The sequence below is a fragment of the Mixophyes fleayi genome, chromosome 4 (genome assembly GCF_038048845.1).
Source record: "Mixophyes fleayi isolate aMixFle1 chromosome 4, aMixFle1.hap1, whole genome shotgun sequence".
Taxonomy (NCBI): Eukaryota; Metazoa; Chordata; class Amphibia; order Anura; family Limnodynastidae; genus Mixophyes; species Mixophyes fleayi.
The window spans coordinates 167058137-167076931 of record NC_134405.1 but is presented as its reverse complement, the minus strand read 5'-3'; the positions used below and the strand labels follow the sequence as shown (position 1 = coordinate 167076931).

Below are 18795 nucleotides of genomic sequence, written 5' to 3'. Positions count from 1 at the left end.
TGTATCTGCTTGTGTTATTCATTTGTGATATGTACAGCCCATTATTTTTCTATCCAAGACTATACGCATCAGTGCTGCTCAATAATACTTGGGGGTCACATAAAAATGCCAACAGAACACAAAAAGGTAGAGAAGGCACATCATCATCATGTCTCCAAATTTGAAATCATTTATATTATACATAATAGTTATCTAACTCATGGATTCATTTCAATAACACATATAGAATATAAGGGTTATTTCCTAACATTGCTTAAATCTGCACTAAACCCATATCATCCTATGAATGTAAATACAAATGCTATGTCTGCTTACCATATTCTGTACACTGAAGCCACTGCAGTGCTTTCTCTGCTTATCTATATGTAGCACAGCATCATGGATTGTCAGGAAACAAATGTCCGGTTTGATAGCCTCATGAAAGAAATCACATTTTTCCAACTGTCCAAAAATTGTATCTGCAAAATGTAAAATAGAACTGATGGCACATTACAGACAACTGTGATATGTCAAAACAATAACAAAATTATCTTGGCAAATGTTTTCATGACTGATATAATTGTTTCTTACACAACATGGTAACATTTAAAGGAGAACGCCAGGCAAATAAGAAATTGCCAAAAAACACCCTTCCCCTCAACCAGTAGAGGTCAAATGCCAGCTACCCCAGGCATAAAAGCCTATAGAAGTACACAGGCTGAATTGAACAGTGAGTTGTCGCAGTTTTTCAGCTCAGTTGCATCGGCAACGGTTTACTTTCAAACTTTCCCAAGCTTTAATGCCAGGAGAAGTAATGTTTACCAACACTTGTGGAGATGATAAGCTTGAGAACTATGGCAGTTCTGGGCATCTGACGTCTGTATTTCTATTGGAAGAATAGTGGTATACTGACATTGTTGATTTGCTTTGAGTTTTCTTTATTAATTGTGGAGGGGAGGGGGTTACAGACATAAACATAAAATTGTTTAGTGACAAGGCAGAAATAATACAGTATACTGTTATACATAAGAACAAATCTGATGTACTGGAAAGTACTAAATTTAAGTTTAGAAAAAAAGAACATTTATAAAGTTTAAAGATAGTAATAGGTTAAGACTTAGAGAACTGTTTTCTAGTATATAACAAGGACAATATTTATCAATATATTTAAATTCTGCCATGGATACACTTTTGACCCAAGAAGCCTACCAGAAGAAATAACATACCATCACATCCTGCAAGGTATACATCCACATTAATCCTTTGGAATTCTTTAAATATCTACAAAGAGAGTAAAATGTGTTCTCATCATATATTGTAAATTATAAAATAAAACTATAAAACCAAGTTGCACAAAGAGAGATTATACTATTAGTCAGTGCTTTTTTTGTAAGAAAAAAGGTGCCTGAAATCACATCACGTAGTCAATCACTGTACACACACCCACACACATCAGTTGAGTAATGAAACATAACGGTAGCCGTCCGCAGTAAGCACATGACCAATCACAAGCTGAGCAGCGCCACAAGCCGAGCAGTGCCATCACAACCAGTGCGGACAAAGTACGCATGCATCGGACTCGACACACAAGCAGCCCATATGCACCGTTTTAATGATTTTGCCGCCGACCTGCTACGCTCGACAGGGCGATTCAAGTCCACATGGACCAAACATCAAATGTTCAAAAGTTACTTTTAAAACTTGGAAAATCCGTCAAATAAAGGTACCGGAACACAGTTCCGGTGAGTTCTATGACAAAAAAAGCACTGCTATTAGTTAAATAGATGAGCAAGTAGGTTAGATGCAATATTCTTTCCCATAATAAACAGCAATATAGAGCTCCCACAGCTGTTTGCACATCTCTATACTCATTCCTGGGCTCCACCTTCCTACAGGTCATAAGGCAGGATTATTGTGATAGTGCACAAGGCACAATGTAAACATGCATATAATGCACTTAACAGCTTAAAATGTGCAAGTATAGTACAAAATAGAGAGGTTCACTGACCCCCATTTTTTGGTTTTGGTTTTGGATCTGGATTAACTTCGTGTTTTGGTTTTGGCAAAACCACCCTCGCATGTTTTGGTTTTGGACCCCGATTTTTTCTAAATTCCCAATTTTTTTGCTAAAATCACATAATTTGGCTCTTTATGATTAACCTCAATAGCATTAATTTCCAATCATTTCCAGTCAATTTTTGTCAAGTGGCAAGAACACTGCTACCCCTCCTGTTTCTGTATGAGCAATGTCACTGGAGACTGAAGAGTGACAAGAACACTGCTACCCCTGTTTCTGTGTGAGGAATGGTACTGGATCTCCTGGAGAAGGAGGTACTTATGGAATCCAAAACCCGCAAGATCCGACAATGACGTTTTTACTCAATTCAGATCTAAGGATGCGCGAAAGTAACGAGCCGGCTCGCGAGCCTACTCGGATCCCCTAAGTTCGGGTGGCCTGAGCATCTCTAGTACAAAATGCGTCCAAGTGAAAATATCAGACAACTCCTGATTACCAGTAACCTCCAAGCACCCATAAAAACAGTCCTTTTGGTTCTGCAGCGACCAGTTAAGCTGGGTAAACACTACAGGCTTTTCAGCCGATTATCGGGTCAATCAGACGATAAACAATTTTGCCCGATATCACAATAGTGTGTACGCTCCAGCGATGAACAAGTATTGTTCCAAAGCACAGATCATTGTTTTATGTTATTGTTCAGCAGAACTGTAAATATCGTTCAGTTATGGAAGGACGTCCTTCCAATCCTGGAGTGTGTATGCATTCACAACTGTCTGCCCATTGTGTGACAGAAATAAATGAATGACTGAATGAATATTGTGCTGTCATTCTCTAATTGACTACACTGCTCTTGAACCAGATGAAGAGCACAGATATGAAGGTAAATCGTGTATAGTGTATACACATGAATCGTCAGACTGAATGGAACTTCAGTAGTTTTTAAATTCGTTAGTTATAACAAATTGGTCGACCGTTTTCGTAGTGTTTACCCAGCCGTAACCATGGGACAGCGTTGTAAACAAGTGGCCTCCAGACATTAATTTTCATTTAAATATAAAAAAACGAAATATTATTTTTGCATGTGTGAACAATATAAAGCACATGAGTGCGCCTAGCTTTCATTTGCCCATCAGAAAATGCAAACTTTTTCACCACCTAGGTGCCGCCATCTTGAAATCCAGATCCATGTGCTTCCTGTAAAACAGGAGCATTGGCACAAAAAAAAGTTTCATGAAATTTCCAAACTGTATGTGCATTTTTGCAAGTTCAGAAATGTCCCTTTTGAGTGCTAGTTATGGGACTTACTGATCAATACCTAAACTACATGCCTAACTTAGGTATCACTTTGCTTACCAGAATGTTAAAATTGTAATTTTATTCAGCTGTTACGAGGTAGCAGTATTGACACACTGTATATCTAGTTCACTCCCTGACTTACCCTGCAGTTGGTTCACAAGTCTTATATGCTCTGAGATCGTCACTGTTTGCATGAAGGGGTACCTGTTTGGGATCATTCCTCTTTACCCACATGGCACAGCTGTTCTGCTTCCGCAGGGTTTCTCGTGCCACTTGACACCACTACTGGGCTCTTACTACAAACTCTGGGGTAGAGCAGTTGCCAACGAATGGCCTAATAACCTGCTAGTAATTAGTTGCCAGCACCCAATGCTTTTTTAAGCCCTATAAAAGCAACTTCCTGTGAACAGCACATTGTTAGCTTATTGAACCTTGTCTCTGTTAACCAGCACTCTGAATCATGTTGGTACCTGGCTGCCTTCCTATGTATTGACTCTTGGGGGTAAATTTATCAAGCTGTGTGTGTTTGAAAAAGTGGAAATGTTGCCTATAGCAACCAATCAGATTCTAGCTGTCATTCTGTAGAATGTACTAAATAAATGATAACTAGAATCTGATTGGTTGCTATAGGCAACATCTCCACTTTTTCAAATCTGCAGCTTGATAAATTTACCCCTTGGCATTTAGACAACTACCCTCTCTGGCTTTCACCCCTAGCTCTTGGACGACTTACCGTCTGGGGCTTTCACCTCTTGCTCTCTGACTCAAAGGTACAGTACCCCTTTTTGTTTAGAACTGCTTGTTTGTTTTGTTGCTATTAGAAACCATTAACCCATAAATCCTAATCACCAGTCCTGTAGAGTTTAGTAAATGTTGTGATAAATACATAGAAATGTCTCTAAATAAGATCACTTACGCCCTTTAGAGAGTCCACAGCTACCACATCAAGGAAGCTTACTTGTCCAAAATCAAAAATGATGCTGTGAATAGTAACCACAGGAACTGAAGCACTGATAGGGATTTCTTCATTCAAGTCTGTTTGCAACTTTACGTCATTGACCTCTTCCCTTCCTGATCCATCCTGGTTCTCCAAGCCATCATCTGACTCTGAATCTTCATCAGTACATGAGCCTTTTATCACATTCTAAAACAATATACACATCATATTTCTAGAATTCCTTTAAATGCCTGCGGTCATTATGTACACATCTGCAGTTTGTTTAGCCTTAAAGATTCAAAAAAAATTGCTTGATTATATGGACTATATTGGTTCAAATTTTACATATAATTCACCTCTTTTGTTGTTAATTGACTTTTCTTGATAAGTTTGTTTATCTTTTGTTGTGCCTTTGTTCTCTTGTTAAAAACTCTGACAGCATCGAATCCAAGCTATGAAAAACATTAATGAAATTTACCTTAAGTGACTTCAGTATTAGTTCCAAACACTTATGATACTTAAAGGAAGATGTACTCACAATTAATTTAATTCCATTTTTCAGGCTATCGACATTGCCATAAAATATTGCACTGGAGAAACGGATAATTTTAATTCCCTCTGGCTCATCAACCTGTACAATAAAACAAATTGAACACTTATTTAAGATTGTGTTCTGCATTATTAGATAGCACACTGACTCTAGGAACCTAAGAAACATCGGTCCTATTATGTCATTGATCATCACTTACTTTTTATGCTAGCCAAGTATAAAACACTGATAAATTAATAAAGCACATATCAAGCCTTGGATATAGTATTGTGAAACTTCCTAAGAACTGTCTATAATTGGATAACAACGTTACATGGGAAAAGAAAATTTTAATCACTTGTGGTTCACCAGCCTGTACAGTAAAAACATTTGTGGGACAACGTTTTCTTTCTTTTGTCAATTTTCATGAGAATGCATCCAACTCACTAGAAACCAGCAGACAGTTAGAAACTAGTATGTTTTCGGTACAAACAACATTCATAAGGTAATGGCTGTATTCTGGAGAATATTAGTTAATCTGTAGACAATAGGTGATGCAATACATCACAGGCCGTTTCATTTTTCAAGGAGTCTGAGTGGTACGAAATGGCTTGCTCTAGAAAGCTAAAGTTAAAGCTAAACAAAGACCCAATTTATTTTCATACATACATTTTTGTATTTCTTTGTATCTTTGTATATATCTGTACCAGGCACATTTCCAAGAGAACTGTATGCTGGACTGAGTAAAGAGAGAAATTACAAGTAATTGAATGTTTTTTTGTACAGCCAAAATTATTTGATTTGAAAACTGCACTACTAAATAGCAAATTATCTGTAAGCATAAATATTGGCTAGATGTGCTATTATAGTATTATCACTAGATTTTTATACTAATCCATGTGCAATCATTAGCTAACTTACACTAGATCAATCAAGGCAGATTTGCTGCTGTACATTACTGGACCTGTGCATTTTGAAATAAGTAGCCCACAAGGCGATTCCACAAACACAGGTTCCAGGTAAATAAAAATGAGAGAAAAAAAAGTATAACCTTTAAAGCCCTATTTGACACTTCTGCATACCAAAAACTTTGTGTAACTCAACTGAATAATGTATTTCAAGTGTAAGTATATCTTACATGTTCTCTTACAACTCTTTGCATCAGATTGTCAAGATAGGAGGAAGGTGTTTCTCTATTTGAGCCAGCAGAGTGTTTGTGCAGAAACTAATGTTGTGGATACATACAATGGGGAGGACCAGTGATATCACTGCAGCTTAAATGACTGAACTTTAAGCTTTTTAACTTGTATAAGTTCCCATTAGGACACAGTACAAAAGTACTGTAAATGGAATGTACCTTTGGCTGTCTATAAGGGTGTAGGGATACAATTCTTAATTATTTTTTTTTAGTTGTGCTGTAGTGGCATGTCAGGATAACAAGCAATATATGTTGCCTTTATTTTTCATTTACAGGTATGTAATCTGTTATCTATTAAGCACTAGGTTCCGCCTGGTTTTCTGAGTAAAGGGTATGTAACTGATGATGTTTGGTAATAATGCCACATACACAGACCTGATTAGAAATGTCTCCTATAGTCACTGTGAGGAGCACTACTAAACTCTTTAATGAGGATGTTAGGCAGTGAGCAGAAACCTAGAAGTAATTTTTAAATATAGTTTATACTATTCTAAGTTTGTCCTCTAAATGACCCCCTTTGTCAGTCACATTGCTCTTACATTAATGATGGAGTCTATATTAAAAATATAGAACACAATATTTTATGATGATTTTCCTTTACACATATATTACTGCACCAAACACCATTTTAATGGCATTACTATAATGGTAATGTAAGGGAATTAAATTATGGTAACAAAATTCAATTGTCATACTCACTACTGAACACGCAGAAGAACAGTAAACAGTCCAAACCCGATGCCAACCAATAATCCTAAATCAATGTCCAAGAGTAGAGACGCGGCACATGTGAAAAGCCAAATAGCCTAGAATGAAACATGTATATCATATTTATCATAATAAATAGGATCTCTGTGCTGGTTAGGCTATGTAAGGAATAATTCACAGTCCACATCTCTGTGTAAAAGACAATGAGGTTTGTTTACTAAACAGCTGTATCTGCTATTTCCAGATAAATAAAGGACTTTCTGTTGCATATAACTAATTTGCTGCTTTATCAGCTGAAAATGAAGTCTAGGGACCTGAATTATGAAGGAACGCAAATTCCGATAGGTGCCGTATTTTGCGTTAATTTGCTCTGCGCATGCCCTGAAACGAACTATATTCCAGAGAATTCAAGTGTATAAAATTCATCTGCGCTAAGGACACTTGCGACAGCCTACAATTCCATAGGTACAACAGAGAGCGGAATGGGCATGTGTACACAGTCAATGTACAAAAAGGACCTGCCAAGCTCGAGCGCATACAGCAGAACCAGATTCAAACTTTGGTCATCTCTAAGGTACGTGTTTTTCTGTTGTATCACTTGCACCAGTTACAAATCAGGTGTGAGTGCTAAGTGACAGTGATGACGGTCATGTATGCATTGCTAGAACATGTGTTTACAATTAAGATCAACTGTAAAAGTGCATTCTAAGTACTGTAGATATTAGTAACATCAAGATAAACATATTTCATGGGAAATTATTTTTTTAATGCTTTTTTATTAGTGACTATGGGCCTGAATCATTAGGGAAAGAAAATAGAGTAAGTTTACTGAACAAAGCCATGTTACAATGCAAGGGGTGCAAATTATTTTATTATTTTGCACATAAGTTAAATACTGGCTGCTTTTTCATGTAGGACACAAATACTTGATAGCTTATTTGTACACTGAAATATTAAGTTGATATTTGTGTGCTACATGAAAAAACAGCCAGCATTTAACTTATGTGCAAAATAATAAACTCATTTACACCCCCTGCATTGTAACATGGTTTTGTCCAGAAATCTTAAGTAAGAAAACTTACTCAAATTCTTGCCTAAGTTCCTTAATGAATCAGGCCCCATATCATCAACAAGTGACAATAACTGATTTTTTTTTTCCGTTCTCTTGGAACTTTATATTCCATAAACGTATTGTACATTTGCTGCAATGTGTTGTCTGTCAGAGCAGAGCGTATCTAGACCCATATTCAACAAGAGACATTTGTTCAGATCCGCTTCCAGCTGAATATGAATGTGCATATGCCTGATTTACGTGTTTTTTTTTTAAAAAAATGCGCAATAAGTTCATTTTGCAGGCCTTAATGAATCAGCTCGTAGATCTGTAATCTGTTCTGCAGAGCCTGACAAGCTTTTATTTCATATAAACTACCAGTACTGTATTTACACTTATACTTTAGTTACCTAGTTCCCTTAGTTACCTAGTTCTTACTTCCCTTCATGTCCCTGCTTCCGGATACATTCTTGTATAATGCTCCATTAACAACATTTACAATGCCCAGAATACACCAATTCTAATGCTCCCTCACTGTCTATACTGGCAATATCACTTTCAATTACAAAACACAAGGAAGCCGTATGGCGTATGGATAAAGCTGGAATTCAGGTGGCACATCCTATCTATTGACTACTGCACTCTTGGTTCTTAGGGTTTTATTACCTTATTATTGGAGAACAATCGCACAATTGAAAATGAAATATAAGCCTAGTATCTGTTTTATTCAACAGTGAAAATTATGAAAAAATTCCTTGTACAAAAATGAAATAATGTTTTATGATCTTATATTTTATTTTCAATTTCATGATAGTGGTCCTTTTATCTCTATATATATAAAAGAAGACGTTTGTTTGTTTCTTTGTTGTTCGAATATTTTCCACAGCTCTCAAGATAAAACTGCCAAATCTTACATGGTTGTTTAGTATCGAAAAGTAACCTATTAGACCACATAGTGACAGCGCGACAATGTGACAGAGCGACAAATATTGAAAACATCATTTTTTGGCTCTAAGCAATTGTTTGACTGTTGGAAGAAAACCTTGCGACAACACGACATAATAACAACGTGACAAAGCATCAAATATTATTTTCTAAATAGCATTTTTGGTCTATTTATTAAATAATTGGCTAATATATAAAAAATTCTACACAATACCTGGGCAATACCAGGTGACCCTGCTTATTATTTCTATTGTAAAATATTTTTTTGCTGCATCATATTCATTGATATGCCAAAGGTCTTAGGGATTTGCTAGAATTTACTAGATAAATGATAGCTAGAATATGACTGGTTGCTATGGGCAACACCACAACTTTTCCTTTTAATAACGTTTGATAAATCAACCCTATTGTCTTTTATTTTTAAAATTCAGTACTTTAACTGTTGGGGGAATTAATAAATAACCCTACCTCAAGACAGACAAATTGTGGGGCCCTGTGTTTGGGATACTTCCTGTTTCTCATGTACTTGCTGAAGGCTTTTTTCCAAGGCTTTGGAAAAACCATTAGCGAAAAGCGTGTCAGGTGACAGCGCGCAGCTTGCTCCACAATATAAACACGTTCCACTAACTTTAGGGACTTTAACCAGTCAAAAATATTACTCAGTTAGCTTAGTCAGGTCATTCAATGCTGGATCATTGGTATCAATAGCGCACTATGACAGAACATAACAGCATAAATTTAATGACTAGCTAAACCTGTTAAGTTACTGGACAAGTACTGGCTGCCTTAATAAAAGAAGAGAGCATCATTCAATAGACTTTCCAACTTTATATATTGTACCAAGGTGCTTGCTAAGATTGCACTAAATAATGTACCTGAATTATTATTATAGAGGTAGTTAAGAAGAGGGTTATATATATTGATTTATATCTATAGGAAGGCATACTAAATATATTATAGGAGCTGATTGCATCTTATCAGCGGCGCGCTATAGCAGTGTGGAACTGCTATTTTAATAATTATAGACATCTTCCATTCTTTCATTCACTTTACGTTAATAATATTTCGCTAATAAACTTTGATCCATATTTAACATAGAGATTATTAGAATTAATTGAGAATATTTTAACGTATATCAATAAAGCTTGAAAGTATATTTTATTTTGGACCTTTGAGTGCCCCAAAATCCACATTTTCCGTTCTTTCTTTCCTTTTGCTAAATTGAATAGTTGTGTGGGTGCACCTCTCCCATAATGCCTATGAGGACTATGGCCAATGTGAAATAAGGGAGTCATCAATTTAATATTAATTTTTGAGGAGGAGTGCGCAGGGCCTGATCAACCACTAGGCTGACCAGGCTGCAGCCTGGGGCGCTGAGTCCTGGGGGGCGCAGCGCGGCACACTAGCAAGCTGTTTTTTTGTTTTTTTTTGTTTTTTTATTCAAATGCCGGCGATCTGCTTCTTTCTCCTCTGATGGGGCCGCCCCTGTCCACAAGGGGGTGGTCCCGCATGTTCCTATACCCAATCACGCTGCCAAACTAGTTAGTAACTAGTTCTTAATCCCCTTAGAATAGTCCAGATCCTAATCACTCTCTTTCTCCGATCCAGTCTGCTGCCAAACTAGTTAGTAACTAGTTCTTAATCCCCTTAGAATAGTCCAGCTCCTATTCACTCTCTTTCTCCGAGAAAGTTTATCATGCAAAATCACTGACCAACTAATCCGGACATAAGGATTTCAACCATACTTCCCAGTTCGTATTATTAATGTTTGGACCATCCTCATATTCATATCACAATGAGAGAGCCCTAGTGTGAAATCCAATCAGAGGCAAGTTCTGGATTCCAGTGGAATATCTTAAAGATGTGCAATTTATCATCTGCAATCTGGTACGGGGCCAATTTGGAATGATTATTCCTACACTAATTAATTGGTGATAAGACACCATGTTTGGCGCTTCTCTCTTTTCTATTTTTATATATCTATATATATATATATAAATTTATTTTTTATTTACCCACACATTGGTGCGGGGGGGGGGGGGGCGGTAACCAGTGTAGTAGCCTAGGGCGGCTGTGACCCTTAATCAGGCCCTGGGAGTGCGGTCTACCCGGTGTTAGGTGTTATATATGTATATTGTCTAAGTTACTTCCTTGTAAGAATCTGTGCCCTTGTGGGGAGAAATGGGGGTGAGGCAGAAATGGAAATATTAACAACGTATATAATGCAAACTGAAACAGAGTATAGTAAGAATCTTGTACATATTCGCTTTTAAAAGGAGAAATTAGTGGGGGAAGTAACTTTGGAACTACTGACTGCACATTATGTCATAAAAACAATTACAAAGAGATATAATAATAAAAATGTAATAACTCACTATACAGTCAGTCTCTGCCAACAAGTAGTAGGTTTATCTGCTAATATGACATTGTGGATGTTGAAGCATAAACTGTGCTCTCTTCTAAGGTGGAAAGCACTACAGTTCAAGATGGGGATTAATGGTTATTGCTCCACTCTTTGAGAACTGGGAAAGAACAGCTTGGTGCATCCAGGTAAGGAGGGGTATTTCTGCAGCAGTTGAAGGCCTTGTTCAGTGGGTGTTTATTATATGTAGGCAAGCACTACTGGAGATCAGTAGCTTAATGGGAAAGTCCCCAAAGTAGGAAATTTATAACTTGAGGTTTTTATATCACTATGCCTAATTCCCCTCCATTGATTGCGGCTCTATTTGCAACTTTTCATTTTCACACACACACACACATATATGTATATCTATAATATAAATGTCTAGTGGCGTGTGTTAGTCTGTCTGTGTGTGTAAAAAATAAAACCAAGCTGCAGCGCCACCTGATGGGCGGAGTTATATACTGACCTACTAAATTCTTAGTGTGTGTGGGAAAAAAAATTCAGAAAGGGCTGAAATTTGGTATACCAAGATGTTTTTAATTTGTTAATTTAATTTGTTAATTGTTAAAAGTGTTTATAAAGATTTAAAAAAAATATATATATATATATTTCTTGAAGGAGAAGTGACAGTTGGGAGTGGTTGGTGGTTGCTGGGGGTGACAGTGGGGAGTGGTTGGTGGTTGAGGCCTGGGCTATGGCCCAAATGCATGACAAGAACCTTTTTAACACCTTAAGTAGCTTGATTTGACTAGAATGCATGAGTATCATGCACGGGTTAACTGACCTACTAAATTCTTAGTGTGTGTGTGTGGAAAAAAACCTCAAAAAGGGCTGAAATTTGGTATACTGATATTATTGACGAGTTGAGGGGTCAAACTCATTTTCGTGAGGTAATTTTACCTCATGAACACACATGTGTACAGTGGCAGATCCAGGGGGGTGTGATCGGGGCAATCGCCCCCCCCCCTAGCAGGGGTTTGCTGCCGACGGCTGCACAGTATGTGCAGGTCCGTTTGGCAGTGACAGTAAGCTACCCGGCTGCTCTGATTGTGTTTTAAACACAATCAGAGCAGCCGGGCAGCACACTGTCCCTGCCTGTCACTGCCGAGCGGACCTGCACATAGTGTGCAGCCCCCGGCAGCCTCAGAAGTCGGAAAGGGGGCGAGGCCTAAATCGCCCCGTCCTAACATCCCCCCGGGGAACAAACATTTTCTAGATCCGCCCCTGCATGTGTAGCGGCGTGTGTTAGTGTGTGTGTGTCTGTGGGAAAAACTATTTTCTCAGAAAGGGCTCATCCGAATGACCTGAAATTTGGTATACTGACATTATTTGACAAAAAAATGCATGAGTATCATGCACGGGTTAACTTGTATATATGTATATATATATATGTATATATATATATATATATATATATATATATATATATATGTACATACTTTAAACTAGTTATTTCTCTTTAAAAACTGAAATGCTGAATATGTGTCTGAAAAAGACATTGTCTCATACTAATTGGCAGGCAGAGCCTAGTACCAACCGACTAAAAAAAACCATCTATTTTTAGGCCCCGCCCCCTTTCTGACTTCTAAGGCTGCCGGCGGCTGCACACTATGTGCAGGTCCGCTCGGCAGTGACAATGTGCTGCCTGACTGCCCTGATTGTGTTTAAAACAAAATCAGAGCAGCCGGGCAGCACATTGTCACTGCCGAGCGGACCTGCACATAGTGTGCTGCCACCAGCAGCAAGCCCCTGCTAGGGGGGGCGATTGCCCCGATCGCTTCCCCCTTGAATCCGCCACTGGGCTTCTGTCATAACTGTTTTCACTTATTTTAATTTATTCATGATGTTTTAAAGAGGCAGAGCTATTATAGTATCATCCATGAACTGCAAGAGCATTTTCAGAAAACAAAAATCAATCACATGCAGATGTATACTCCTTTGTTCTCTACCAATAAATCTATTTTTGTATCCAGTTCCAGCATCTTTGTACAGGAGAACATTAAGAGAATGTCATTAAGAGAATGGATGCTTGGTATCTGACATCAATGCTTTCAGGATAGTGTAGACTTATAACCTGAATTTACCATTAGATGATGTTTCTCACATGAGAACTCATTTCTATATAGTTTAGTAATACGTCAGTAAAACTGCTGGTCATATGTATTACTTTTTCAGTGTAAAATATTTTCAAATGTGTAAAAAATATTTTCAAGGTTTGGCTATACTTACCAACTTTTATAGCCAGCTGTCCGGTAGGGGGCTCCATCTTGGGGGCATGGCAGCATGAATCGCGCCGTTAGGCCACGCCCCTTGACAATTTTTGCCCATTTCAGCCTATCGGTGGGTGGGGGCGGGCCAGGATGACACGCTTAGCCCCGCCCCCACCCACTTCAAAGATGAGGTGAGCTGGACCCGGGATGTTGTCCTGCTTTCCCAGGAGAACTCTCAAAAATTTGTGAGTCTCCCGGACATTCCGGGAGAGTAGGCAACTATGGGTTTGGCAAACCAGAAACCAGCTTCAGTTACACTAGTTAATTTGCACTAGTCATAATTGTACTAAGAACTGCAACAATTTCTGGGTTAGGTTTACATATGCATTAGGATGTTTCTTTCTATTTAGTTATATGAAGCCTCATAGTAAATAATGCAGCATTTCTCCAGGCTACAAGATCCAAATAAATTTGCCCCTTCTACAGTGCAACCTGGTTTTGCCAGAGAGCAAATGTGCTCCTTTTCTGCTTTGTTTCTGACTATATGAGGATCATTATATGTGTCATTTGGAAGTGTGCTGCATTTTGCAGAATTGTTTGTGTAATTTTGTGCCCATTACATTTCCTTGGAATAAAATTGCTGCTATTTTATATTTGTATTTTATAGTTGCCTGTTGTAACAATGGCTGTTTTATTTTGTATTATTTTTGTTTGTTTGATTTTTCTGTACAGTTTCTAAGCAGTGTGTTGAAGGGTCAGCAGCACTGGTGTAGGAACTTACCATATCCCACTTGCTTTGTCTCCATAATCGTGGAACATCCTTCACTTGCCAAAACATTCCCTTTAGATTGCATATGACTATTGCAGCCAAAACTGACTGTAATGAGAAAAAATATTTAAAAATATGTTTTTATCAAATAAAGGAGATTTAGGGCTAGACTTACTAAGCTGCGGGTTTGAAAAAGTGGGGATGTTGCCTATAGCAACCAATCAGATTCTAGCTGTTATTTATTTAGTACCTTCTGCAAAATGACAGCTAAAATCTGATTGGTTGCTATAGGCAACATCCCCACTTTTTCAAACCTGCAGCTTAGTAAATCTAGCCCCTACAGATAAATTATCTGTAATTCTGAGATCAATATCAACAAGCGTATTAATAAACTCAGGTGAATAAAGGAAATCTATAGGTATTCTGTCTCCTGATATGATGACAAAAATCAAACAGAATTTTACATAAATCTTGTTATTTCAGTTGGCTTTCCTAACAAGGTTATCTGCAATATTTATTCAGGGGTACAAATATATTCACATGATGAGTACTGTATTATTGTTTTAATTTTCCTTTAAACAGAATAAAAAAATGTTAAAAAGCAGCGATCTACCTTCTGCAGGGGTTCCAGGTATGTGCCAACTGACAACAAGGAAATCATCACTACCGCAGCAGTAATCAAACCAGCAATCTGAATAAAATCATAAAAAGAATTATGGTTAAAAGAGAAGATTGAAATACATATAACATACATTATTTGTTGTGTGCATTATATATTTCTCCAAGATCTAATATCATGGCAGATAAAATACCCTATCACTGATATATGCCTTTCTCTGTACTCATTCTCAATGACCGTTACTGTTGAGGCTGTACTGGCAACTGTTCATTATTATGATTTATTCACTTTGATCACTTTATCCCAAAGGGTAAGCTCCCAAATTATTAGGTCTAAATAGTTTCATTAAATATTGTGAAGTTTTTAACACCAAAGAACAACAAGTACCTGCTTTGCCATTTACTTGGCAAGGAGAGGACATATAGTAATGGGCAGTGCAACAACTGATGAAATACTTCAACTCTCTCATCCCTCCTGTAATGCTTCTTCACAAACTGACACTGAAGTTTGAAGTCCCTATTATGCTGCTGCAGAACCTCAATGTCCCACAGCTTTTCAATGCCATCCGATTGTGCCAAGGGCAGTGTATCTTCATACAACAAATGCAGCGACTACCCCGCAGTTCTCCATTAATTTATTGGGTTTTTTTTGTAATCACCATCATCAAGATTCAGGGGCAGTTCTTCAAACTATCCAACTTGACAGTTGTACGTTACCTGCTCAACACCCAGTAACCCCCACTGCAAGAACCTGTAATGTTGTTTACAAGGAGCATTGAAATCACAAATGCTATTGCAAGTAAATGAAGTAGTAATTTAAAACAATTGAAATTATTTTTTGGGAAAATCTATGCGGAAAATGATTAGCCTGCTAGTATTTCATTGTAGGGTACAAGAGAAGTGGTGGTATACACTTGTCGATACACAATGAATAAGAACCAGGGCACCTGTGATTCACCCCGGTAGCCAAAAAAGTACCAATGCTTTGCCCTGGCTCACCCTAACGTGATCATATCATTGGTCTGCACCCAACAAAGTGTTAATGCTTAGGGCTTTTGTTATTTATTTAGTATACACACAAGACATAATCATCATCATCATTTATTTATATAGTGCCACTAATTCCGCAGCGCTGTACAGAGAACTCATTCACTTCAGTCCCTGCCCCATTGGAGCTTACAGTCTAAATTCCCTAATATAGACACACACAGACAGACAGAGAGGAAGAGACTAGGGTCAATTTTGATAGCAGCCAATTCATCTACCAGTATGTTTTTGGAGTGTGGGAGGAAACCGGAGCACCCGGAGGAAACCCACACAAACACAGGGAAAACATACAAACTCCTCACAGATAAGACCATGGTCGGGAATTGAACTCATGACCCCAGTGCTGTGAGGCAGAAGTGCTAACCACTAAGCCACTGTGCTGCCCCAAGTGGATAACTTGTTGGCACATGGCTTTATTACAAGGCACAATAAAATAGGCATATTTATCGAAGGGGGAATAGTACTAATGCAGGTAAAAGCTGGTGATTTTGCAGATGATGGCGCTTAGTGCTATAGCTACAGCAACTCAGACATGAAACTGACAATATATCCTGTAATTATAAAAATGTGGAATACATATGTGCAAACAGAGTTAATATGGATGTCCATATGGTCAGAAAAACATGCATAAGACATTTCCATGTGTAAAGAGCGACGCAATTATGAAAACAAAAAAGATATTGTAACTGATTACAACCAATCAGAGTATAACCGTCAATTTTCTTGTGCAATTTAGGAAACTAAATCAAATATTTTTATGGGAAGAGTAATTGATTCCCTGATCCATTATCCACTGCAGTTTTTGGTGCAGCACGGTGACTAAGTGGTTAGCACTTCTGCCTCAAAGCGCTGGGGTCATGAGTTCAATTCCCAACCATGACCTTATCTGTGTGGAGTTTGTATGTTCTCCCCGTGTTTGCGTGGGTTTCCTTCGGGTGCTCCAGTTTCCTCCCACACTCCAAAAACATACTAGTAGGTTAATTGGCTGCTATCAAAATTGATCCTAGTCTCTCTCTCTCTCTCTCTCTCTCTGTATGCTAGAGAATTTAGACTGTAAGCTCCAATGGGGCAGGGACAGATGTGAATGAGTTCTCTGCACAGCGCTGCGGAATCAGTGGCAGTATATAAATAAATAGTGATGATGATGATGATCATGACCTAAGCAAACATTTAGAACTGTAGTTTATAAATATAAGAGCTTAGTCTGTGGAGCAGACGTGGGATATCAGTCCTAGTAACTGAGATCTAGGACTACAGCTGGAGATGAGAATAGATTGTACAAAAATTGCACAAAATACACATCTTGTTCCACACTGATAAACCTTGTATGTTCTGTGCGGAATTCCCTCTATCACTTTATTCTGTACTGAAAGTCCTCCCTAGCACTTTTGGAATTCCCATGTAATGTCATGGGGACAGCAGTGCCTTACCTGCCACATAATCATCTTCTCATAACTATAAAATTCGACAGATAACTCCCTATGCAGCACAAAAGTGCATTCTTGCTCCAGAATCAGGAGGTTCAGTTAAATGGGGACAGACACTTATGGCTGACATCAACTCACTATCTTAGTATTTCTACAATAACTAGATCTTCTTTCATGTTTCCACCATCCACTGTTTCTCCTCATTCCAAATATACCACACCACCAATAGCTACACAGAAATGCTAGTCACCATTGGCCACTTCATTATTGGCGGATGATAATGCTGCTGCCTTATAATGGCCACATATACTCTCCCCACCTCCAGTTACAATTGTTATTCCACTACCTTATGTTTCAATTGTTCCCAGAACATCTTAGATTGTAAGCTCAGAGTAGATGTGGCATCATGCTCCCTGCTGGACACAGAGCAGGGCCGTCTTTCCCTTATGTTTTATGTCATTGTATATTTTTTATCTGTATCGTGATCACCTCAATGTACAGAGCTAGGTAATATACTGGCACTTTTTTATATAAAGGATAATAATAATACCACACCACAGCACAGGACTGAATTGACAACGTTGTTGCCCCAGCTCTATTTGCAGAACATAAGTTCTGCAAAATGCAGCCTGTTCTGCTACGAATATTGAGTTGCACAAAATCGTGCTGCAGTTTCTGTCATCGCTAACTGTAATTGCAACCAAACACACTCGGAATAACAGATTTCTAAACACTTGGTTAATTGGTTGCTTTGTGCCCAGTCACCATTTGGAGGCACTGGTATAAAAAGGATTTCAGTTGTTTAGTTACTGCTCAGACAAACTGGACTTATGCTGTATTTGACCTGTTTTCTGCAAAGTAAAAAGAAACCTATGTGTGACAGGTGTTTTGTTGCCTGCAAAATAATAAAACACAGATAGTCTTATTTTTTTGTATTTTTTTTGCTAACTCATCTTAGTAGGTTATCTTCGGTATTGGTGTACCAGCTGCTTTTTTGTCCTATGTGTGAAATCAGTAACCAGAAACAGTTTGGGTATTTTTTTGCATTCTCACCTGGGTTTTCCCACCGGTACTTTCTTGTACAGCAGACCGAGACAGGGCGGTGGAGGCACAGAAACAAGAGAAAAAGCCACTAAAAATATTGCTGATGCCAAATGCAATGAACTCCTATAAAGAACGCATAATGTTATCAAATAAAATGATAATTTCGTTCAGAGTGTTTGTAGAGAAATCATAACAATGATAGTCAACATTGTACCTGATTTCCATCTATCTCATAGTTGTACTTTATGGCATAAACTTTTCCCAAAGAAACAGCGAGGGCATATGCCAATATTCCAAGGGAGAATGCCGGTACAATCATTTGAGAGAATAGGCTCACATCTGGTGCCACGGGTGGTATGAAGCTAAACACAGAAAAATCATATTAATATTCATACAGAATCTAAAACATATCATCACTGATGGAGGAATGTTGTACAGCAATAGGGTCAATGTAAGTAAATATATAAAGCAAGCTTTGTCTTGTGCTCCATTAACCACGTGAGCCTGCTTGAATGCACTGAATGAATTGCCTGTATTGAGCATATACCACATTTCCAGAAGCAGTATTCAGTCAAGAATAAAAATCACCATGTCAGTTAATGGTGCTAGGGCAACT

General features: G+C 38.0%; 1 protein-coding gene across 1 annotated transcript in view; it reads right to left on the bottom strand.

Annotated features, from left to right (window-relative positions):
• Positions 1–264: 264 nt before the first annotated feature.
• The window catches only part of LOC142150770 (pendrin-like), a 56418-nt gene continuing 37887 nt past the window's right edge, over positions 265–18795 (bottom strand). Inside the window, exons 8-18 of the mRNA XM_075205962.1 lie at positions 18394–18541; positions 18189–18302; positions 14657–14734; positions 14056–14151; positions 6656–6762; positions 5428–5497; positions 4768–4860; positions 4586–4681; positions 4209–4436; positions 1206–1260; positions 265–458 (exon numbers count right to left, since the gene is read on the bottom strand). Of these exons, the coding sequence (XP_075062063.1) occupies positions 265–458; positions 1206–1260; positions 4209–4436; positions 4586–4681; positions 4768–4860; positions 5428–5497; positions 6656–6762; positions 14056–14151; positions 14657–14734; positions 18189–18302; positions 18394–18541 (1279 nt within the window). The remainder of the gene's footprint in view (positions 459–1205; positions 1261–4208; positions 4437–4585; positions 4682–4767; positions 4861–5427; positions 5498–6655; positions 6763–14055; positions 14152–14656; positions 14735–18188; positions 18303–18393; positions 18542–18795) is intronic.